General features: G+C 31.6%; 3 protein-coding genes across 3 annotated transcripts; 1 reads left to right on the top strand and 2 right to left on the bottom strand.

Annotated features, from left to right (window-relative positions):
- The first annotated feature begins 727 nt into the window (after positions 1–727).
- On the top strand, positions 728–6,113 carry LOC8271413 (guanine nucleotide-binding protein subunit beta-2). Its single transcript, XM_002509432.4, has 6 exons — positions 728–1,212; positions 1,296–1,390; positions 3,033–3,457; positions 3,847–4,204; positions 4,813–4,926; positions 5,861–6,113. Exons 1-6 carry the CDS (start codon positions 1,107–1,109, stop codon positions 5,894–5,896), a joined length of 1,134 nt encoding a protein of 377 aa, XP_002509478.1. The 5' UTR covers positions 728–1,106; the 3' UTR covers positions 5,897–6,113.
- A 1,077-nt stretch (positions 6,114–7,190) lies between these two features.
- On the bottom strand, positions 7,191–13,872 carry LOC8271412 (coatomer subunit gamma-2). The gene is made up of 18 exons (XM_002509431.4): positions 13,670–13,872; positions 13,031–13,128; positions 12,883–12,933; positions 12,621–12,734; positions 12,321–12,521; positions 12,130–12,231; positions 11,402–11,509; positions 11,087–11,320; positions 10,731–10,981; positions 10,476–10,647; positions 10,233–10,388; positions 10,078–10,128; positions 9,673–9,813; positions 9,117–9,314; positions 8,890–9,021; positions 8,628–8,801; positions 8,118–8,357; positions 7,191–7,750 (listed from the first exon to the last, which is right to left on the bottom strand). The coding sequence occupies exons 1-18, from the start codon at positions 13,713–13,715 to the stop codon at positions 7,556–7,558; spliced, it is 2,664 nt and encodes an 887-aa protein (XP_002509477.2). The 5' UTR covers positions 13,716–13,872; the 3' UTR covers positions 7,191–7,555.
- A 3,932-nt stretch (positions 13,873–17,804) lies between these two features.
- On the bottom strand, positions 17,805–21,312 carry LOC8271411 (putative proline-rich receptor-like protein kinase PERK6). The gene is made up of 8 exons (XM_015716692.3): positions 20,641–21,312; positions 19,673–20,224; positions 19,492–19,578; positions 19,336–19,406; positions 19,146–19,222; positions 18,870–19,014; positions 18,511–18,672; positions 17,805–18,336 (listed from the first exon to the last, which is right to left on the bottom strand). The coding sequence occupies exons 1-8, from the start codon at positions 21,230–21,232 to the stop codon at positions 18,055–18,057; spliced, it is 1,968 nt and encodes a 655-aa protein (XP_015572178.2). The 5' UTR covers positions 21,233–21,312; the 3' UTR covers positions 17,805–18,054.
- Positions 21,313–23,882: the final 2,570 nt, after the last annotated feature.

Raw genomic sequence — 23,882 nt, 5'->3', positions numbered from 1 at the left:
TATAATAAGTGGCCTTACAGTTCATTGAGAAATCGATATCGTGGTAAATTTATCCTTACTATAGGAACGGTTCGTGAATCTGCGAGTACTAATTTAGATACATCATTAGTCAAATACATTTAATTTAATATTATTTTATTAATTTACTGATACAATATCTAATGATGTGCTATATATAAGAACGTGTTTGGTAAAATTTAAAATTCAAATTTAATTGATCTAAAAATAATAAGTTATAATTCTATTTATTAAAAAAATAATATTTGACTTATTTAATTTTTAAAAAATTAAAATTTGACTTATTTAATATTTATTATTTTAAAATTAATTAAATTTAAATTATCAAATTTTTAAATACACTCTTATATAACGCTTTACTAGTAATTGTATCGATAAATTAATAATATTTCTAATTTTTTTAATTTATTAAAATTTAAAAATTTAAATTAAATATATTCAACATTTGAAGACAAATATAAAGAATGATTTCTTAAAAAAATTTAAACTAAATATATTTAATTTTTAAATATAAATTTACAAAATTATTAGTTGAAATAATATAAATAGTGTATATTTGACTCTTAATTATAAATTAAAGGGAGAAATTAAGCCCGTATCCAATTATACTCGCTACTACCAACTATATTAATAGAAATTTGTCAATACATCAGAGTTCTTCGATCACTCACCTCAAAAAGATAGCGGGTCGGAAAACATGACACGGTGTGAAGCAGAAGTGGAAAAACAAATTAAGAAAAAGAAAGAAAAACCAAAATGACACGTGGGCATAAATGGGCCCGGCGGATTCAGTCAATTCAGTCTCTCACCCTTTACATCTCTCTCTGTTACCTCTGAAGAAAAGAAAAGAAGAAAAGAAAAAACGTTAATGTCTGTAGCACCTCTGTTAGAACCACGAACACCAGTTTCTTCTGTATTTTGTCTTCGAAATAACTGAGTTCCAATCTCTCTTAACCTTGTTTCTTTTGACTTCCTCGTAACAACATCGTGATCTTAGGGATCAAGAATAAAATCGGAGGTTTCAACAAATAATTTAATGGGGATACTTACTATTTAGTTCAAAATTTTAGGTTTCTTTAAACAACAAAATGTCAGTTGCGGAGCTAAAAGCGCGCCACGTAGCGGCGACTGAGACGGTTAATACTCTTAGAGAACGCTTAAAGCAGAAGCGCCTCCTTTTGCTCGACACTGATGGTACTTTTATGTATTTCTTTTAATTTTAGCTCATAATCTTGAAACGAAGATACATGATAGATCTGATTGAGGTTTTGTTGCAGTTGCTGGATACGCGAGAGCCCAGGGGAAGACTCCGGTGAGCTTCGGTCCCACCGATCTGGTTTGCTGCCGGACACTTCAAGGACATACTGGCAAGGTAATTCTGTCACTTTTTTTTTTCTCACTAACTCTAGAATTCTACTTTTAAGGAAATGAAGAAAAAGTGTATAGATGACATCATGTAATAAATGAGAATTAAGAGAGATGTTTTAGGGTTTTAAAAACAAAAATGCCATTGGTGATTGTGAATTTATGATGCCTTAGATGATAATTAAGAGAGGTGTTTTAGGGTTTTAGATACAAAAATGGCATTGGTGATTGTGTACTTATGATGCATTCACTTGTGGTCTCATTGATGCTGATGCTTATTGGATTAGAGAAATGATACAATTTTACAATAGAACATATTAGGACAATTATCTCTGTAATCATACCATCAAATAAGATGCTTTATGTAGTTATTGCTCTGATTATTAGGCTATTCTAGATCTAATGTAAAGAGAACAGGTTTTAAGTTCCCAATTGTGTTTCATGACTGTACTGATGCAACGCTTTTCAGGTTTGACCATCATCACCCAATTTACTGAAAAATTGCAACTTAAGTAGGGTATATTAATTATTCCATTGTAACATTCAGGTTGTCAAGTGAGATACATTTGGTCATAGACTTGCAACGATTTTATCCTGTCATAATTTGCTACACCTAAATTAGTAGGGTCTTGGTCACTTTTAAAGTGTCACTGAATTTACAGTAATATTTGAATCTCCAACTATGATCGTCATGATATTATTTGAATCTCCAACTATGATCGTCATGATATTAGGCTGTGTACATTCACAGTTTTATCATAACCATTTGACCTGTATCTAACAGGCTTTAGGATGAGAGATTGCGCTTTTCCTATTTTATTTCCAGTCATTTCACAGTTTTTATCCTTGGGATCAAAAGAATATCCAAACTTTATTTGCCATGTCTCTCTTTCTTATTTGATTGATATGGTTACCCATCATGCTTAGCAATTACTGTTACTTTCTTGCCAAGTCCACATAAAATTGGCTGCATATATACTGGATTCATGTAATGGCATTATTGCTGACAGGAAGCCTCAGAAGCTTTTGCAGTTTAGTTATAGATTGAAATTAGATCCCATCTCTTTATAATTGTGGTAGGAATTACTGATAGTCTTGCAGACTTTCTTGCTTATTCTTTTTTTTCTTTTTCTACTTAATTCCCTCCATATTCTGTCTCACCCTCTCTTTCTTGCACCCACTCTGACACTTTTATGGCTTTCAGCTAAGGTCACATATGGAAACATTGTGTGCCTAGAATTCTTAGATGCCAAATCTGATGGAGGCCCTGATTGCACAGCTTATATGCTTATCTGCAGATAAGAATATGCTCACAAAAAATGGGCCTCCTTTAATATATAGCCCAGCTGAATGCTTTGTACTGTAATATTTATGTCATATGTGGTTTTTTTGATAGATCTATGTCTTAAATGATTCTCAAAACACAAGTTCTCACTGTGGTTGGAACAAACTTAAGATTTCCAGCAATGATAAAAAAAGTGTATACATCAATCTCTCTGAAATTTTGACACTCTTTCAGACCAGTGTGATGGTGATTTTGATACATTATTAGCAAACTTCGAACAACCAAGTAAAAGACTAGCTCATCTGGGATGATGTAATTGCTCAGTACTTCGAAAAAGAATCCTAATCTTTAGGAAATTTTGTAGGTTTATTCTTTGGATTGGACTGCTGAAAAGAATCGAATTGTCAGTGCATCTCAAGATGGGCGGTTGATAGTGTGGAATGCTCTTACGAGCCAGAAAACTCATGCTATAAAATTGCCTTGTGCATGGGTCATGACTTGCGCTTTCTCTCCAACTGGTCAGTCTGTTGCTTGTGGTGGTCTTGATAGTGTTTGCTCTATATTCAACCTGAATTCACCAACCGAGAAGGATGGGAATCTGCCAGTGTCAAAGATGCTTAGTGGGCATAAGGGTTACGTTTCCGCATGTCAGTATGTACCAGATGAGGACACTCACCTAATCACAAGCTCCGGTGATCAAACTTGTGTTCTGTGGGATATTACTACAGGTCTTAGAACTTCTGTGTTTGGAGGAGAATTTCAGTCTGGACACACAGCTGATGTGCTCAGGTAAGTTGGTTGATTCCTAAGCGAACTTCAGCTTTACTCATTGAAATGTAATCTTACAAAAAACACTCTTTGGGTTCCAAGTCAAAGCCATGACAAAATTAATGTCCCAAACTATAACTCACTTAATACTTGCAAGTTCAGGGCCAAAAATCTTATTACCTTTGATGTCAAGAATCTGGCATCTTATTGATTTATGCTCCTTTTCCCAACTATGTGATGGATTCTATAAATTCACACCTATTAGGAATTGAATAATACCTTAATAACCCGAGTAACAAAAATGAGAAGTGATTTAGGGTTTGTTAAAAATGCGGACGAGCAGAAATTTTTATGATATTTAAATTTCTTCAGGGCTACTTCTAAAATATTATGATATTGCATACTTTCAGTGTTTCAATTAATGGATCAAACTCGAGAATGTTTGTATCTGGTTCGTGTGATTCAACTGCCCGACTGTGGGACACTCGTGTTGCAAGTCGAGCTGTGCGCACTTTTCATGGGCACGAGGGAGACGTTAGTGCTGTTAAATTCTTTCCAGATGGCAATAGATTTGGAACAGGCTCAGATGATGGAACCTGTAGGTTGTTTGACATTAGGACTGGGCACCAGTTACAAGTATACTATCAGCAGCATAATGACAATGAGGTTCCTCATGTGACCTCCATTGCATTCTCCATATCAGGAAGACTTCTCTTTGCTGGATATTCAAATGGCGATTGCTATGTTTGGGATACATTATTGGCACAGGTGTGCAAATACTTTCTGATTTCGAAGATATGGTGATTTCTCCTTGTTCTGCAAGGGATTGAATTTTGTTATTTTTACACAAGTTAGCTTCTATTTTGCATAGCATTGACTGAGCCCTATATAAAGGTGTGCTGTTTTTAGATTCTAGTCATCGATGGCTCTTTATGTAGTGTAACATTTCCTTTTTCTTTTTTCTTTCAATTACTTTGGCATGATTTTCCTACAAATCTAACAAGGTTTCCGTTTTCCTTTTAAGTGTGTATCCTGTCCATGTAAGTTTTAGGTTATTTGTCTGAAACTTAGAAACGGTGTTTCATATAAGATGGTAAGATTGTCATGGATAATAGATCTGAAAAGCAATAACATTGAGGGATAGCTAAGTTACCCACCACTTGAGTGCGGATTATCTCGTAAAATGCATTGCAAGAAGTGTCTCGAGTAAAATGCATTGCTTTTGTCATGTCCTAATGATGGTGAACCTTAAGCTTCCATTTTTTGTCTATTCTTTCCCATTGGTTCATCTGCATGATTGCTTGAGTTGTGGCTAATCTTATTTGGCCACAGGAGTGGAATCATTTGCTTGAATTACCTTTCTTCTTTTCTTGCAGGTTGTTTTGGACTTGGGATCTCTGCAGAATTCACATGAGGGCCGTATAAGCTGTTTGGGCTTGTCTGCAGATGGAAGTGCCTTGTGTACAGGAAGTTATGATACAAACCTAAAGGTTAATCTGCAAGTTCACTACCTCATCTTTCATTGATGCCAAATGATTTATAGGACAGATTTGCATTCTTAATATAAAATTGCCCCTGGCCCCTTTCTTTATGTTGGGACACCACACAAAATTTGCAGTGCCCTTTGGAAAGCAATTCACTTTTCTGAGGCATATCTAATCAACACAATTTAATTATGTTACTAGCTGAGTTGATAGACGTGAAGAATTTAAGTTTTCTTCTATGGTTCAGATTCAACTATATGCAGTCCCTCTTTGATGATTAATTAACTCATTCTTACAGAGTTTTACATCTATAAATTCTGCATCTCCTGTTCAGATTTAGATTTTCCCGTATATGGTCTTCTAAGAGTAACATTTTTATAGCCCAAGAAATTTTGTGAAATTTTCCGTGGAAGATTAAAAAATTGACGATGTCAATTCAAGAGTTTATCTCTTACCGTCCTCTGCTACTTGATAGAGATGACCATTGAACTCCTAATATTCTTACGGTTCTAAACGCCTACAGTTAAACACCAAACCTTAACGGAACTTGTGACCCTGAAAGCATGTGAGGCCTTTCATAAATATAATATGTCATTCATCAAAAGCATCTATTCAAGGAAAGGAAGAAGATTCATATGTCAAGATCCAAACATCTCAAATTTTCATCGATAAGTATGCATTAGGCAGTAGTCCTCATGTGGTCAGTGAAACCTTTTCAATGTTCTGCTTTAATGTAGAATTAAACAAACATATGGTTTGTCTTATTGCTGGTTGTCAACTCATCTTGAAAGTTGCTAGCCAGTAGGATGGTACTAATCTCACATTAGCTAGTGTTGCTGTTATTTGTCATTTAGTCTTGTCTTTAAGGATTGGCTATGAACATTCAGACAGATGAATCTGATATTTGCTTCTTTGTACTCTCTCTCTCTCTCTCTCTCAGATTTGGGCTTTTGGAGGTCATAGGAAGGTGATTTGAGAAGAAAATGAGTGTCCATCTGCAGTCATCTAAAGGCTCATGGGTTCCTGCTATAAGGATTGCCTTACGCTTGCTTCCTTGGTGGATTCAAATGTATTCTCAGTTAGTTGATGTGAAGAAACCATGATACTATTGCTTCTAGTAATCCTTAATGTGAAAACTGAGCTTTAAAGGAAGAAGAGGGAAAATGTTGACCGTGCGAGAGGCCATTTATTTACCTTCCATGGATTGTGCTCTACCCTATATATTTTTAACAGTAAAACTGGGTTTCTAAGGACCTCGTTTTTCAAAAGAAAACCTATTCAGTAAAATAAAACCAGGGAGATCAATTTTCAAAAGGGAAAAAATATAAAAGAAGCCTGAAGAATTATTGAATCGAACCCAATAGATGTTATTTCGCTTAATATGTTATAGTTCAGTTCTTCCGCTTCCAGAATTTGAAATAACTAGAGTAATTCTCTTTCTAAAATTAACTTTTTATATTGATAGACAGAATACTGTATTTCGATTTATTTTATGTTCTCGAAATTACTGAGGGTTTAAGGCTTTGCTGATGAGGAGTCTATTCAATATTTTTTTCTTCTGGACTGAAAAATTGAAAATTCACAATTATGGCTCTATTAGCAATATAATAGGGGATTTGCAAGTTAAAATTGTATTTTCTTCTTAAATATGCTATTTAAAAAAGATGGCCCCCTATTTTTTCGTGATTTTCACTAGACCTTGTAGGATTGGAAGCTACCCAGGAAGAAAAAAGAAAGAAGAAACTGGAACAGCAAGAATCTAAGTATTCATAATGAAAAACTTTGAAGAGCTTTAATTAAGCAGAGGGGTAACTAAGTGGAACAATAGCCGATGCGGTTGCGAGTGAATGTGAGAAAGAAAGTGAAGAGGAGATAAATTGATTTTGACCTTAGCTTTCTCCAATGGTATAATGCGTCTATTGCCCAACGCTTCCACAATATAGTAATACCCTGTAAGCCATCTATTATCAAGTTAAAACGTTTGGTGAATTATTCTTAAGAGCTACACTTGAAATATATTTTATAATTACACATGCTAAATTTTAAAGTTCAATTGCTAATACTGAAAATCGTGAATTTAGAAAGAAAAGCATACTTAAACTGACTTGCTTAATATGGTGATTCTGGTACATATTCTATAGCTTTGCCAGAATTTATAAATTGAAACATGTGCATATTCTATTCACAAGGCAATTAACTCCGGAAGAACGATGTAATTTACCAAATAACATTATCAATTCACAGCGCCAAAAAAGAAAAAAGAGGATAAATGCCTTACAAAAATTCATATCCGATACTTGGATCTCAAAAAAGTCAAAAAGTATATCAAACAAGCTTGATGGAACCTATACTTAAAATCCCATATAAGAATTCAAGAACAAAAACAATTGAAATCCTCCTTTAGACGTTGATTTTCATGATACACAGTATTATTTGCCTGAGAGAAGCTCTGAAATAAATGCAAATATCATTTCACACTAGCAAAACCCAGCTCCCAGTCCCAAGGCACCTATCTGCCTCTTTCTACAACAATAATTATCTGCTTGCAGCTATCTGCCTCTGATCTCATTCATTTAACAGAAATAAAAGGCCGAAGTATAAGAAGAATGCAACTATCACACTGGACTCTGACAAATTAGCCGCTTGCTACAATCTCATGAATGGCATCGCTCACAGATTCATCCTCGGATCTAACAGCCAATTTCATTGCTACCTCCTTAGGACCATCTATTCCAAATTGCAACTGTACAAGTACCTTCACATTGCCAATAAAAACTCCAGATAGCACGCAGGTGTGTGACCTTGAATTGCTGGGGACAACCTCCGTGCCCTGGACATCCCAGAAAATATAGAACAAATACAAGGCCATTAGCAATCAGAAGAGAGAGCACAAAAAAGCATGTCTAAGATGAGAAAATTTTGTGCTCACATCTTGCGGAACAAAGTACAACTAGAGAAAGGGAAAAATAATCATAGCACCACAAACAACAGCATGACAGAAAATTGAGATTGCATAGCTTGCATCATTCAGTGCTGATAAAAGTTAGTCACAGAAATAGTTGAATGACATCACAGCTTTCAGCTCTCTATTATCAAGGTCCCAATTCTTGATAGGCAGCAAGCAAAGTGACTTTGGTCATTCTAAGCATTCTGCAGCAGTTAACTGATTATTTTGCAATTAAAAAAAGCAAACTAACCTCACAGGGCTGCATGCCAAGCAGGTTGATGACAGCACTAACAGCTTCAGCCAAGCTCTCTCTTGCGCCAAGGCCATATTCATCCACGCGCTCGCAATCAGGCCCCATGCTTTCCCATGCATTTCTGAAATTGGAAACGCCAACTTTCATCATATAATCTGCCGCGACAACCTCAAGGTCCTCAAGCTGGTATTCATCCTCCACGCCATCTTCCTCTGCTTCACCAGTAGTTTGATCAACCTGGAGTGCATAACCCAAAGAAATGAGAGCCCATAATATAATTTATGTGTTGGTACAGGTAACAGCTCCTTACAAAGTTCTTGTTGGACTATCTTAAAACAAATAAGCCTACAGGTAAAAGTCCACTTCAAAAAATGGAGAACAAAGGCGGTTAAAGCCAGTTTTACAGATCAAACACAACTTTCCAAATTAATTTCCAAGAATGTCCACACAAATCTTCAAAGAAGAAAAGGACGCACATCAATGGAGGAAGAATCTGATTAAACATACCTCCTTTACAATAAATCTCAACATATTTGAAAACTTTCCTACTGCTGGCACTCCCTCTAGCTTCTCAAATGCCACGAAAGTCTGTCCAGGTGAATCATAAGGAAGAGATCTTAAGGGCTTGGACGCTACCTCTGCAAAATCCTCTGCTTCTGAAGCATCCACAACAACAGTAACCTGACAATAGATGAATAAGTCATAAACACAGCCCTACCACATAGGCATGTGAACGAAAATTGAAGTAACTGCTGTCTTGAATCATTACATTTTCCAGTAATTGTTCCGGTACTGTATTGGTGCAATTGTATTGGAACACGACATGTCCATCGAAAATATGCTTAACAACATTAACAGCATATTCTGTCTCTGCTTCTGTAAGCTCCACAGGTGCTGAGGACTGTAAACAAAAAATAAAGAAACATCATGTTAGTGAGTCCACATAATTCGTTTATAGAAAACATGCACTAACAAACTTAAATGCAAAAGAAAGACCTTGAAAAGCTTCCCAAAGTTTGAGAACTCAGGGATAGAGGAAAGAAGCCTTTCATATGCATCAACGGTAGATGGAGGACCAGTTGGAGGAGCACCAAGACCAGTTGGCTTCTTCCCTGGGGCTTTCTTCTCTGCAAGTGGCTGAGACTTAACTTCCCTTGGTACAGAATTAAAATCAAAAGGCTCTTCTGATGGCTCCTGTATGAATAATAAATGCAAAAGATGACTCAATATTGCCAAGAATAATATTCTATTAATTAGCTATACTTCAATATCATCTACTGGATTCTCAATAATTAATTTTATGACATCTTTCAATGTTTCTTTCAGGCTGTTGATGAAGATTTAGTAGCCATGCTAAAAAACATGGCCCCTTAGAAGTGGAAGAGGTAGTCTATTGGAGCTCATCATTGGATGTTATCCCCTAAATTTCTAAAAGACTAAATAAGAGTAATAGTTTTATGGAAAATTTGTAATTTTGGAAATGAGCTAAATAATCACATTATGCATATAGCTATTGCAGCTCTGGACATAGTACATCTGACAAAAGACTTACATATTTTTTCAAACTTGTCTCCAGGTTAACTAATGGAATATCCAATGGACCAAAGAGAAAATCTTGCACGTTTTTATCAGTTTCAACAATTTCACCATCACCACCAAGTGTGTTCAGATACAGTGTTGCCCTATCACGAACCTGCCAAACAAGTCAGCACAGATAACCACTGAGAACAATCTTAATAACAGAAATGTTCATTTAACAAATTAAAACAATCTTGTGGCAACAATGAAGAAATAAATTATATGACCTAACAAATCTATAAAAGAAAGGTATTGAGAGAAAAATAAATAATGGCAGATGCAGAGAGAGGAAGAGGAACTCGCATGTGCTCAGAAAAATGTACACAGAATACGTCAACCAAGTAAAATTTCAAGAATTTCCATTAGTATAGAAATTCACCTCGTCATCACTGTCAAAGAGACAGCGTCTCAGAAGAACAAAAATGCGAGGCTGGAATAGAATGCAGAAGAAAATTAACCAAGAGTCAGTAACCAATAATCCACCTATAGTAGTTTAGCAAGATAACACATGCTGTCCCAAATGCCAATAACTACCTTTAACGCATCAACAAGGGCACCAAACTTTGCTAATGTACTCACAGCAGCGGCCCGAACAGTTGCATTCTCAAGATGCACACGATTGTAAATGTAGCGTATATATTTGCTGGGGTCTGAGGTCTTTGGCCCTTCAATCCCCAGAAAATGGAGAATCTAACAACAAGCAAAGACATCGGATAAATTAAAGAACACAAGAAAACACCACAGAATAAAATCGTTGTTAATGGATTAAGATATCACCTGTGTTGAGAGGTATGTAAATTCACAATCTTCAATAAACTCACACAAATGAAGCAACCCGCTTTCCTTTGCATCAGGGATATCTCTGATGAGGATTACTATGGAATCTACAATTGCCTTTTTATAGTCAAAGCCACCTTCTTCCCTTAGGATGTTGCTTAAGAAGTTCATTCTGAAATAACAAGGTTAAAAGAACATTTAACTTGAGTTGCTAACAATTTTAAGCATAACAAACGCAGGGCAAACATAACTTACAATGATCTGTACTTCAGCGGAAACTTCAAACAGAGTGACCTTATGGCTTCCACCACAACAATTTTGAATTCATCAGCAATATCTGACATGAAATTTGTTATCTGCTTCATTAGGCGATCCACACTTGATTCATTTCCTGTCTTAAGCAGTGTGGTGATTGCAAGCGTAGCAATGCTTCTGTTCTGATCAGAAATTAAACTTTCCATATCAATGTTGCAATTAGTGACAGCCATTGGATGAGTCATTGCCACCTGGAAATAAATGAAACTTTCAGCAACTCAGTACATGATTCATAACAATGGGACACAAATATTGCAAAGTACAGCCTTCATTAACTTGATGAAAAACCAGTATACCTTGTTCAAAGTGCGAACAGCTGCAAATCTCAGTACAGGTTTGGAAGAACTCAAAAAGAGTTGGAGAACAGTAATGGCTGGAGTCAATTCTCGGCTTGTTACACCATTCAGCTCTGTAATAGCCCTGGCAGCCTCAAATATCACCATCTCTGCCTTGTGGCGCAGACAACCCTCAAGAAAATCATAGAAAGGGCGATCCCCTGTTTGCGTATTAGTAGCTGACTCACGAATAACCTGCACATATAAACAATTTCCATAACAATAGCTGCAAGAGTACAAGTATCACAAACATATGTTTAAACAGAATGCAATTACCTGACTTGTATAACGTATTAAGAGACATTGGGCCAGTGGCGAGCGAACAGTTCCCCTAGTCAAGCTGGTAACTAACTTGCTGACAGCTAGTCGATCATTCTGTCGTATCTGCAAGTTTACAAAGCACAAGCATCATTCAAATATGAATCCATCTACTTCCACATACAAGCTTTATAGCTCTTCTGCCCTAGCTCTTGGTAGCATTCAAACCATTGTCTTCTAATTTCATGATGAAAACAGAAGAAACTCTGACTAGCGTTCTCCCAGAAGTTCAAAATGCCACATCAATCAAACCATTCTTGCAGCAAAATAGTCATAATTTGCACTGTTGATAATATTTTTTCTACTTGGTATACAAAGAACTACAGAAAGCAAGGACTAATATACTGACATAAATTTGAAGAAACTTAAAACAATAAACAAAGATCATTCTTGAACAAGTATATTACACAACCAAAGAAAGTAAAAAGGTATGAAGACAAACTAGTTGGTACTTGGTGCTCATATTTAGCGCAAGAAATAGAACAGGAAACATAAACACTGTACAACTATGATAGAGTAAGAAGATGGCAAGTAACAAGTAAAAATACCAAGAAGGCCTTCAGGTGATGGTATTTATGGTTAATTATTAACGAAAAGAAAAAGAAAAGGAAGAACATTAACACTGCTGAATTGGCAGTGAAGTTGTTAATATCAAAATTTAAACTTGAACTAAATATTCAGCATACCTGATGAAGCAAAGCAAGTGCATGGAACTGTACAAGGGCAGCTCTTGATTGCACAGCTTCCTGAACCTCATTACTCCATCTTTTCACTATCTCAGGATTTGTCTGCCAAATATTAAAAAGTATTAGGCCATCCTAGAAAGAAATTAGACAGATTATCAATAAAACTTACCACTGAAGTAATTCAAAAGTACCTGGAGTAAATGGATCCCACTAACCAAGGCTGCACTAGCAACCACTGGATTCTTGTCAACAATTGCTTGTTTCAAGTATCGCTCAATTTGGGTAAGCAGGGTTCCATCTGTTATCCGACAGAGCACGCGAATAGCATTTGCACGGTACATGTCAGTCTTGCTATTCATGTCCTTCATAAGGGAGCTTGTCACAATTATAACCTTTGGTGGAAAAGAATATAGTCAGTCACTATCTATTACAAGCAATAAATTCTAATAAAACAACAAGTAGAAAATGCTAATGGAAGTATAGGGTATTACCTCATCTGCTGATGGCGATAATTCCTTTATAATCAAATAAACCATTCTCCTCAAAGCTAAATCTCTCGACTGAAAAAGCTTTGTCACAGAAAAGAAAACTTCTGTGGCTTCAATCTATAAGAATAATGCAAAAGGAGATATTCAGACAAGGTTTTTGAGTTCTGTAACACAGTTATGATGTAAATTACAATTAACAAATGTGATTGCATTTAATTTTTCATGAGATAATTAAGATATAAGCTCTCGAGCAGAAAAACTTGACCTTTGATAAGGAGTCTCCTTGATTCAGAAGATAAAGAATCTTTGTGATGACCTGCAAGAAATTTAAAACCAAAATCCATGAACAAACATGTCCTGAATTCTAACTACATCGGAAATGGAGAATGAGGATAGTAGCATAAAGCAAAAACCTGAGAGCATTTTCTTGAGTCAAGCTGGGGGTCATTAAAAACCCTAGCTTCTTGCAGAACAGCACCCTTCTCAATCCCCAAAAATGGAGAGTAATCCGCTGTCAAAAGCAAACATTTCACAGTTAAAATGCACGTCATCATTTTTTTCCCAACATGTTTTAATTGACAAAGACACCTTAAAATTGCAGTTAATCATTAAAGAATAGACGAGATCTATATCACCAAACAATTCCCATCAAATCAGCCACCAAATGTTTTAAATAATAACTAACCAGAATCGAAAATGTTACTGGCTAAAAACCACAATTAACAGCAAAATTAACGGCACCAAAGCAAAAATTACATTAGATCAACTTATTAAATTAGATTTAGACATTATGAGCAATCCACATTGAAAACTTAGGGATTTGAAACCGCAACGGCGAAGTTTCACATTTGTATCATAATAAGAACCGAGATCAGATCAACTAAAAAGTATACGTGCTCTCAACAATTTGACCTAAAATCACACTCCACATAAGCAGAAGTGTTAAAATTAGATAAATAGAACAGATCTATAAGCTAACAAACTGATCTAATGCTGAAAAATTAGGAAATGAAATCAAAGCGGGAACAGAGTGAGATCCAATCCATAAATACCTTCATCATCGCGGTCGTCATCTTTCTTTATGAGAGGCTGAGCCATCGCTAAACACTAATTAAGCTTCTCTCTCAAGATCTGCAATTCGTATTTATAAACTCTCTTTCTCTCTGCGTGTGTCTGTGTGTTTTCTCTCTATATCAATATAAACGCATTAGTAAAATTTCGAAGACGAGAAAGATGTGTTATTTTCTCCATGTATTTATTTGACGCATAAAATGAAATAAAAATTGTTAAAATTTGCTAACTATGATAGTAAGGTTTTAACTGACTCCAACTAATCACTCAACGCCACGTTCACAATCATTTTGCCTCAATTTTTTAGTAAAATGAAAATATTATATATAACTTGCAATTTATTCCGAATATTTATGCTACAACTGATATATATATATATATATATATATATATATATATATATATATATATATATTAATTTTTTAAATTTAATTTTTATATGTATATTTATTTTTGACATATAAATTTCTTATTTGGATACATGTAATTACTTTTGATAAGTAGAATTTAAATTTATGAATGATTTTATATAATTTTTTATTAATTTATTGATTTATAAATTATATTATAATTAAATTTTAATTCTAAAAATAACACATTAATTATATTTTAATATTATATTAATTAATAAATAGTTTTCTAATAATACTAGTTTTATTATAATAAATAATATATTAATTATATTTTAATACTATAATAACTAATAAATTAGTTTTATTATTTATATGTATTAATTTTTTAAATTTAATATGCTTAATTTTTGACACATAAGATAAGATTGTCGTCTTAACATTTGTACTTATTTTGACATATGGATTAAAGTCTATATGTGATTTTATTAATTTATTAATTAATAAGTTACATTTCTAACTAAACACTTATTCTAATCCTAAAAAATAATATATTAATAATAAATTGATTCTTTAATTATATTATAATTGTTCTTCTAATTAAATAGTGATTAATTTTTTAATAAATAATAATTATTTTAAGAAATAGCATTTAGTTATATTTTAATATTATATTATCTAATACATATATTTTTCAATTAAATAATAATTTTAATTATAAACAATAATAATAAATTTAAATATTATATTCACTAATAAATTAATTTTTAGTTATTATAATAATTTTTAATTTTAAAAAATAGTAATACCAATTATATTAATAGTATTACTTTATATAATATTAGAATTAATAAATAAACATTTTAAGAATAATTTTAAATTATTGTACTAGAATTTAAAAAGAATTAAAATATTTAAAAACAGTTAGTTTATTGTTATTTTTTAAAATATTATAAATTAATATTAAATATTAAAAATTATTAAATTGTATCTATAATTTTGATTTTATAATCAGAATAATAATAACGGTTGTTCAACATATGGGTAAACAACTAGCATATATATATATAAATTTATCAAATTTAAATTTTTTTTGATATATGTGCTTAATTTTTGACACATGAGACTTAAGCTTATGTATAATTTTATAGTTTTTCTATTAATTTAATAATTAATAAGTTACATTTCTAATTAAGAAATCATTCAAATCCTAAAAAAGAACATATTAATTATAATTTAATTTTTTAATTAAATTATTATTATTTTTCTAATTAGATAATTGATTATTTTAAAAATGGCATATTAATTATATTTTAATATTATATTAATTAATAAATTTATTTTATAATTAGATAATAAAAATATACTTTTAAATATTATGTTCACTAATAAATTAATCTTTAATTATTATAATAGTAATATTAATTATATTAATAGTATTTATATAATATTACAATTAATAACTAAATATTTTAAAAATAATTTTTATATTGTTACATTAATAAAATTTTGAAAAGATTAATGACATTAGAAATAGCTAGTTTGCTATTATTTTTTAAATATTATAAATTAAATATTAAATATAAATTTTTTTATTAAATTGTATTTATAAACTTGATTTTATAATCGAAATAATAATAATGACATTACAATGTACGGGTAAACGACTAGTTCGATAATAATTTATGAGACCTAAGATCTTTTTGACACATATGCTTAATTTTTTACAATTAAATTTTTTGTTTTGACATATGTACTTACTTTTAAAACATAATATTCAAGCTTATTTTTTACATTTTATAGTTTCTTTTTCTACTAATTTATTGATTCATAAGTTATAATCTAATTAAACAGTGACTCTAATCCTAAAAAATAGCACATTAATTATATTCTAATATTATATTAACTAATAAATAGTTTCTTAATAAGATAATGATACTAATTTTATCCTGTGAGATATCATATTAATTATATTTTAATATTATATGAACTAATAAATTAGTTTTATAATTAAATAATAATTGTAAAATCTAAAATATTATATTTAGTTATAAATTAAATTTTAATCATATAATAAATTTTTAGTTCTAAAAAATAATAATATTAATTATATTGATATGTTAATTTATATAATATTAAGATTAATTACTAAATAATTTTCAAAATAATTTTTCATATTATTATATTAATAAAATTTTAGAACTTTTAAAAAATAAAAATACTAAAAAATAGTTAGTTTGCTATTTAAAATTTTATAAATATAATTTTATTTAATTATATCTATCAATTTAATTCTATAATCAAAATAATAATAACAATTGTGCAATACGTGAATAAACGATTAATAATTTATAAATTTTGAGATTTAGCTCTTTCTAATTTGATTTTAAAGTTCATAATCCAATCCATTGCATGAAGGGAAACGTATTGCAATTAACATCATAACAACAATATGTATGTCGCAATTCAGTGTATGTATATTATTATAGTGTGTGGTAAATTATTACAAATAATAAAATCAAAATATTTTTAAAACAAGAGTAAAAATTAAATTATGTTTATAATGTTTTGTTCTTTTATTTAAAAAAATGTATAAAATCATTATCTATTCGTTATTAGAGTAAAATATTATTAATTGTATCTGTGATGTATATGTTTATAATTGATACTAAATTGATATTGTAAGTTATAAGGTATTTCAATAATGCTTTGATATAGTACTAAGATTTAAACTAACAACAATTGAGCTCTAATATTTTAAAGATTTCAGATTTAAATTCCACCACTGGAGGTTTATGTATTTATTTTTTATTTGAAAACTTTTCTAAAATATTTTAATAAAATAATATTATTTTTACTGTATGTGATTTTTTAAATCTTTTTTACAAATATGGTGTGGTTGTTCTTTTAGTTTTTTTTGTTATTCTTCAGTTATTTCTTGGTTGTTTTACTAAAAAACTAAAACTATAATTTAAAAATTAAAAAACTGTATTGTTATATTTTAGTGTAGTAAAATAATAATAAAATCCACATCATAATTTTGATAAAAAAAATGAGTATTTTTGTTATTTTTTCTTTTTATTTCTCCAGGTTACCTTGTCTAATTACTTTGCAATTTGCACTCGTAATCATACTTTGGCTTAGTCGTTATGAATGTAAAGTATAATATTTAAATTCTAGACTTTTTTTTGAAAAATTATCTTTTAGACTTTAATATATATGGTCCATAATAGAATTTGAAATATGTGATACTTCTAAACAATAATAATAATTATCATAATAATAAGTGTCCTTTTTATTTAAATTTAACAGTTATATATAGGAAATATCTAAATTTCTTTAAGGATATAATATAAATGTCGTATTATAATAAAAGTGAGAATAATTTTAAAAATAGAATTATAGTATACTTACGATCTAATTCAAATGATAAAAGTATTTGCTATTGGAAGTAAATGTTTTAAGTTCAAGTCCTCACCTACACTAAATGAATTTTAAGTGAAATTTCACTTTTGCGGTGAATGTAAAAAATGACTATCTCCTATTTGTATAATCCGCAACTCGTAGGACTCCATTCAATAAAAAAAATAAAATCATAATAAATCCATTATATATGATTAAATATTAGAGATTGAAATGAATGTTATTTGATCAAAAGAAAATCTATATGCTAAATCTTGATATAAACATCAATCATAAGTTTACTCAAATAAAAAAAAAAATTCAGAAGAACTCCATCAATAGAAATTTTAAAACATTTTGACAATAAAGAAAGAATAAGAAAATGTAATATTTCACTTTAATGTGCCTTCAAACACCATCCAATAAATTTCAAAGATTTCATTGTTACACCCTAAACAACAACAAACTCATTGATAAAATAAACGAATTTTTACTCTCAGCACTTGCTACGAGGATACTTGCATCCTAATAATGTCCCTGTTGTTGAAATCGTCTAGTCTCACCCAAATCCCAAATATAAATGACCTCTGTTATAAAATATGTCAATTCTACTCTCAAGGACTGTGCCTTATGCTTGCCATTCCACTCTTGGTGGTTGCTTCACTGCTTGAAGAGGAAGGATTAAGCCCATACTCACTCGTGTGACCATATTCACTACTTTCATATTCTTGGCTATTGTCCATTACCACCTTCCTGAACTTCCTCATATCTGCGCTATAAGATGTAGTGTCATTATCAGAACTGCCAGAAGTAGAGCTGAATACTGTACTTTGTCCGGGTTTTACTCCTTCGTTCAAGTGTTCCAGCGAGACATCGCCTTCTAGTGCTCGAACAATCTGTTCATATGGATGCCCAAGTTTTTAGCATATTATTCCTTTCAAAATGTTGTAAACTTGAAAGTACTATTGCTGGCTTGCTATGCTAAAGTTATGTGATGTTATTGAAGGAACAGCTAATTAACCATGAATCAAATTAAGAATTTGGTAATCGAGTAAAGGGCTTAATCTTACTTGGCTCATTTTTGCCCGTCTCCTTGCTGAATGTCTAACAGCTGCACCAGCACAGGCCACCATTCGTGCCATCTCGGCAGGATCATAGTTGCCCTCCAACCGTGGATCTGCTAATTCAGAAAAGTCTCCATTCTCCAGAGCGCTGGCACAAATTGGTCTAGCCTATTGATGCAAGCAAAAAAAAATTATAACTTTAGCATTCGAGATTTTTAAAAGGAAAAGCGCTACTATAAGATACTGGATCATAGAGCTAATACAGTTGCTAAACCAGTTAAGTTTATAAGTTCATGAATATCTATAAATTGCAGAGGTTTGATTACAATCAAAAGAGAAGATTGTATCATCAATAAGATCCTCACCCAGTCCACTAAGCTCTCATCCATATCAGAAGTGAGATCAACAGGGCGGCGTCCTGTTATCAGTTCTAATAACATGACACCAAAGGAGAAAACATCAGATTTATCAGTAAGCTTGCCACTTGATGCATACTCGGGAGCCAAGTACCTGCAGTGGAAATCGCATAAATCAAAATCTTCCTCATCAAAATTACGTTTACTAATAATGAAACTAAAGTAAATTAAAATGAATGTAATTATGAGACTTAAAATGGAACGGTATTACAGAAAGATTCTCACCCAAAAGTTCCCATGACACGAGTTGACACATGAGTGTTATTGTCATTAGACAGCTTAGCCAATCCAAAATCCGCCACCTGATTGTAATTTAACATATGATCATCTAATCATTATCTAAAATGATTAAATCTGAACAATCCCAAAGGTTTTAAGCAGATCAATGATCAAGCATAACCAGTGGTAAGCTTACCTTAGCTTCAAAATTGTAATCAAGTAAAATATTTGCAGCTTTAATGTCTCGATGGATAATGCGCGGATGGCCTGCAAACATGCATCAATAACATTACGCAACTGTATAAAATGGTAGGTACATAGATAAAAGAATAGATCAGAATTGATGACTTACAGTCTTCATGTAAGTAGGCAAGTCCTCTGGCTGATCCCAAGGCAATTTTCAACCTAGTAGGCCAATCCATGGTTGGGCGACCCTTACCTGAAAAATCCATTATGAATATAACATTAGCAACATCTGCTGTAAATGAAAAGGCCTAACAATAACCACAATCAAATGGGCTTTCAGAGAATACCGTAAAGATGAAATTCAAGAGTTGAATTGGGTAAGAACTCATAAACAAGCAGTCTTTTGCCTCCTGCAATACAGTAGCCAACAAGGGAAACAAGGTGGCGATGGTGAACACGGCTAATAATCTCAACTTCAGCTTGAAATTCCCTATCTCCTTGTCCGCTGCCAGCTTTAAGACTTTTAACTGCGATTTCTTTCCCATTAGGCAATACCCCTTTATGCACATATCCGAACCCTCCTTGGCCTAATAGATTAGCCTGAGAGAAATTTCCAGTTACCGCTGCTAGTTCGTCATAGCTGAAGCTACTTTGGGTGAATCCAAGAGCAACAGAAGGATGTGGAGGAGGCAAAGGTGGTCCATATGGTCCAGAGAAATTAGAGCTCAGATCACTACTGGTCATTGCACCGAGAGGTAGTGGTGTTTGTGGACCCGGTGGCGGTGGCGGTGATGGCCATCCTCCATAGACACCCGGAGGTGGAGGTAGATTAGTACCCTTTTGGCTCCCGGCTTGCCAATTATTAACAGGTTGAGTTGAAGAATTGAAATAATTTCCAGCTGTGGGGTTGCAAATCGACATTAACTCATTATAAACTTATAATTAAGAACTTAAAAAGGAATATTGACATGATGTGATCAAAATACAAATTGTGCATCACAAATATTGTCATTTACTGGGTCGATACCATTGATTATTTATGCATTTTAGTTTGTTAGTTAAATTGAAATATAAATACAAGATAATTAATTGGATCAACATTTTATCATTTCCTCTGCTTGCGCTGCTGGGGGACCTACCTTTTTGAAAATTTAAATTTAAATTTTTCTATTTTTAATAAGATATAATTTACTGGAATATTAAATTAACAAAAAACCAATTATAGAAAATAATTAAAAATAAAAGGAATGGAAAAATTTAAAAACATATGTACAGCACAAAGCAATGTCAAATTATCACGAGTGTATATACGTACCATTGCCTCCAGGAGTTTGGTCTGCGTAGTAATCATATTCTATTCTCTTCTTTTTCTTTTTGCTTGCACACATGCATGCAATCAAGCCAAGAAGTACCAATACTGCCACCCCAACCACAACTCCAACTACAACGGGGACAAAGTTAATTTCACTACTTGATCCACCTTCATTTGAGGATCTATCTCTTGATCCAGGCGATACTGATCGTGGAGGTGGTGGTGAGTGACGGGAAGTGGATGATGAATGAGGTGGAGGTGGTGGTCTGTTGTTATCATCGCCATTGTCATTTTTTGATGGCGGAGGAGGTGAGGAATTATTATTGCTTGAAGAGGAAGGTGGTGGAGGTGAAGCATTGGAGTTATTATTTGGCGGTGATGGTGAAGAATTTGAGCCGCTTGGGGGTGGTGGGGAGGCATTGTTCGGTGGTGGTGGAGAGACATTATTTGGTGGGGGCGGTGATGATGAATTCGGAGGGGGTGCTGAGGATGGAGGGGGTGAAGATGGTGGAGGAGATGATGGAGGTGGTGAATCTGTAGACGTGGGAGGAGGTGGTGGAGAAGCTGGAGAATCTGGCGGTGGGGCAGAAGCCATAACAGAAACTTCCCGCCGATGTTGACCTTAAAAGAGGTTGGACAAATCCCACCACTCCTCCAAATGATCGCCCTCGTAAAATCCCTAACAACGAGTTATAGCATTTACGTTGATCAGCTAGAATTAAAAAAAAAAAAAAAAATAAAATAAATAAGTGAGCATGCATGTTGAAGTTAAAGTTAAAGAACAGAAAATGCAATGCAGCTGGAGATCAATTAATCGATTAAAAGAATATGTAATTTTGAAGCAACGTTGCCATATGCTATTCCTAATATCATCCATTTGTTATTGTTTTTCAGAGTGAGAGTACCTATTGGAGAAGGGTAGAAGGATTTCTCAAAAGGTAGAAAGGAAGGGTCTTTGCATGGGTAATAGAGTTGCATGAAACCAAAAAAACACTTCCTATAAAGTTGGAAATTTCTTTTCTTCGTGAGGAGTTTATCTCTTTTTCCTACTTTTATGCTGCACCTACCCTTTCAAATCATACAAATATTATACCCAAAATATTGGTAAAATGTATGTCAATTTCGGGAGACTAATAATATTGGTGGTCCAAGGGAAAGGTGAAAAACGGAAGACTTGCACATTTTTGAGTTTCTTTTCTACGAGATGCACCTTGTTTATGAGTTGTCTTGTAGCGATGGTAAACCTGTTTTGGGCTGGAGTTAGTTGGTTTAGTTGCATAAGTTTTTCAACCATTTTTAGGCTGCAATATTTCTAGAAAAGGTTCATTTTAAGCCCCTAATATAATATCCCGACAGTAATATAGGCATGCAAAAGTTTGATATGCACAGCAATGGGAGTTGCAAAATCTGGTTATAGTCACAGTGGACAGTTGTTTGCGTGGTTTTTATTTGATTTATAGAATCTGTTTATGTTAGTCTTTGTTTACATGCAAAAATCAAAATCTATGAGGTTATGGAATTTGTATACCTTTGTCAAATTCAATACCTAAGAGAAAAGAAAAATTAAAGTCAATTACTTTATTTGGTTTGTAATACGTTTTTATGTCTTTTTTTTTTTTAGCTCCAAGAATTCTCCATGGATTGCATGATTGTTAGTAGCGCTTGGCTTTTATATGCAGTTTTGGTTTTGCCTTTTAAGCTTTTACAATACTGTGGCGGAAAAGTATTAAATTATTTGCATATGGTTTAATTAAAAAAAATAAAATTCATATATTTAAACATATATTCACTTTTAGTAAAAATCTTATTTAGTCTAAATGTATACATCAAATTGATAAATAATTGACACATATTTATTACTTTAAATAGTTGAACATTTATTAATTATTCAATATCAAAATATAAATACTTATATATACATATCACTTTCTTATTTGTTATGGGTTTATACATCTTAGTATAAATAAATAATTATTTATTTATTTGATTTAATTAATTCGATTTAAAAGTTTGATTTTTAAACAAAAATTATACTATTTAAGTTAAAAAATAATTGTTTTTATCAAAACTTGAGGTTTATATATATATATATAATTTTGAAATTTAACTTGATAAAAGAAGGAGGTTTACAAAAGTTTAGACTCACAATAAATATAGCCACCACGAAAGAAAGAAAAAAGGAAGATATTATAAAATAAAATAAGGAGAGTTGAAGAAAGAAAAAAGAAAATTTTTAATTTCTCACGTGGGTATATTATATTGGCGGTTATCAAATTTTATATTTTATAATAAAATGATGTTAAATTTTTGATTTGCAAATAAATGGTTGTTAAAATTTAATTTTAATGACATCGGTAAATTTTTTCGACACACTTAGAAAATAAATTACATGAATTATCACCAAATTTTGCAATTTCTAACAAAAAAGTACTAAACATTTGATCTATTACGAAAAGGTATTGCTCAAGTATTTTTTTAAATTAAAATTTTAATATATTTTTATTATAAAGTAGAAAATTTTGTGATTACTCGTATAATTATCTTTACACTCGCTAGAAAAACTTCTTAGTGTTGTTAAAATTAAAATTCAGTAACTATTTAGTTATAAATCAAAAATCTTGTATCTTTTTGTTATAAAATACAAAATTTAGTGACTATTAATATAATTCACCACTTCTCATATCTAATCATAATAAATAACCACTATTTTAATTTTTTATTAAAATTACAGGATTAAAAATAATAATTAATCATTTTAATATACTTTTATGAGTTAAATGTTTTTTACCTTAAAATTAAAGTAAATAGCCGCCTACCTATATGTTGCACGACCGTTATTATTATTTTGATTGTAAAATTAAGTTGATAAATATAATTTAATAAATTTTTTAATATTTAATACTAATTTATTATATTTTAAAAAATAATAATAAACTAACTAGTTTTAGATTTTTTTAATCTTTTAAAATTTTAAAGTTTTATTAATATAATAATATAAAATTATTTTAAAAATATTAATTAATTAATTTTAATATTATATAAATTAACACTATCAAAATAATTGATATTATTTTTTTAAAGTAAACATTTATTATATAATTAAAAATTAATTTATAATTAAATATAATAAAAAATATAAATTATTTTCTACAATTAGAATTGTTATCTAATTAGAAAATTAATTTATTAGTTAATATAGTATTAAAATATAATTAATATGCTATTTTCTAAAATAGAATTAGTAT

The sequence above is a fragment of the Ricinus communis genome, chromosome 5 (genome assembly GCF_019578655.1).
Source record: "Ricinus communis isolate WT05 ecotype wild-type chromosome 5, ASM1957865v1, whole genome shotgun sequence".
Taxonomy (NCBI): Eukaryota; Viridiplantae; Streptophyta; class Magnoliopsida; order Malpighiales; family Euphorbiaceae; genus Ricinus; species Ricinus communis.
This window is presented reverse-complemented; position numbering and strand designations above follow the sequence as displayed.

Excerpts from the sequence above, each read along its gene's own strand:
- LOC8271413 (XM_002509432.4), top strand. The coding sequence starts at position 1,107 with ATGTCAGTTGCGGAGCTAAAAGCGCGCCACGTAGCGGCGACTGAGACG. Across the intron at positions 1,213-1,295 it reads CCTTTTGCTCGACACTGATG|TTGCTGGATACGCGAGAGCC; the intron begins GTACTTTTATGT and ends GTTTTGTTGCAG. Across the intron at positions 1,391-3,032 it reads TTCAAGGACATACTGGCAAG|GTTTATTCTTTGGATTGGAC; the intron begins GTAATTCTGTCA and ends GAAATTTTGTAG.
- LOC8271412 (XM_002509431.4), bottom strand. The coding sequence starts at position 13,715 with ATGGCTCAGCCTCTCATAAAGAAAGATGACGACCGCGATGATGAAG. Across the intron at positions 12,735-12,882 it reads AAGGAGACTCCTTATCAAAG|ATTGAAGCCACAGAAGTTTT; the intron begins GTCAAGTTTTTC and ends TTATTCTTATAG. Across the intron at positions 8,802-8,889 it reads CGGAACAATTACTGGAAAAT|GTTACTGTTGTTGTGGATGC; the intron begins GTAATGATTCAA and ends ATCTATTGTCAG.
- LOC8271411 (XM_015716692.3), bottom strand. The coding sequence starts at position 21,232 with ATGGCTTCTGCCCCACCGCCAGATTCTCCAGCTTCTCCACCACCTCCT. Across the intron at positions 19,407-19,491 it reads TGCCTACTTACATGAAGACT|GCCATCCGCGCATTATCCAT; the intron begins GTAAGTCATCAA and ends GCATGTTTGCAG. Across the intron at positions 19,223-19,335 it reads ATTACAATTTTGAAGCTAAG|GTGGCGGATTTTGGATTGGC; the intron begins GTAAGCTTACCA and ends AATTACAATCAG.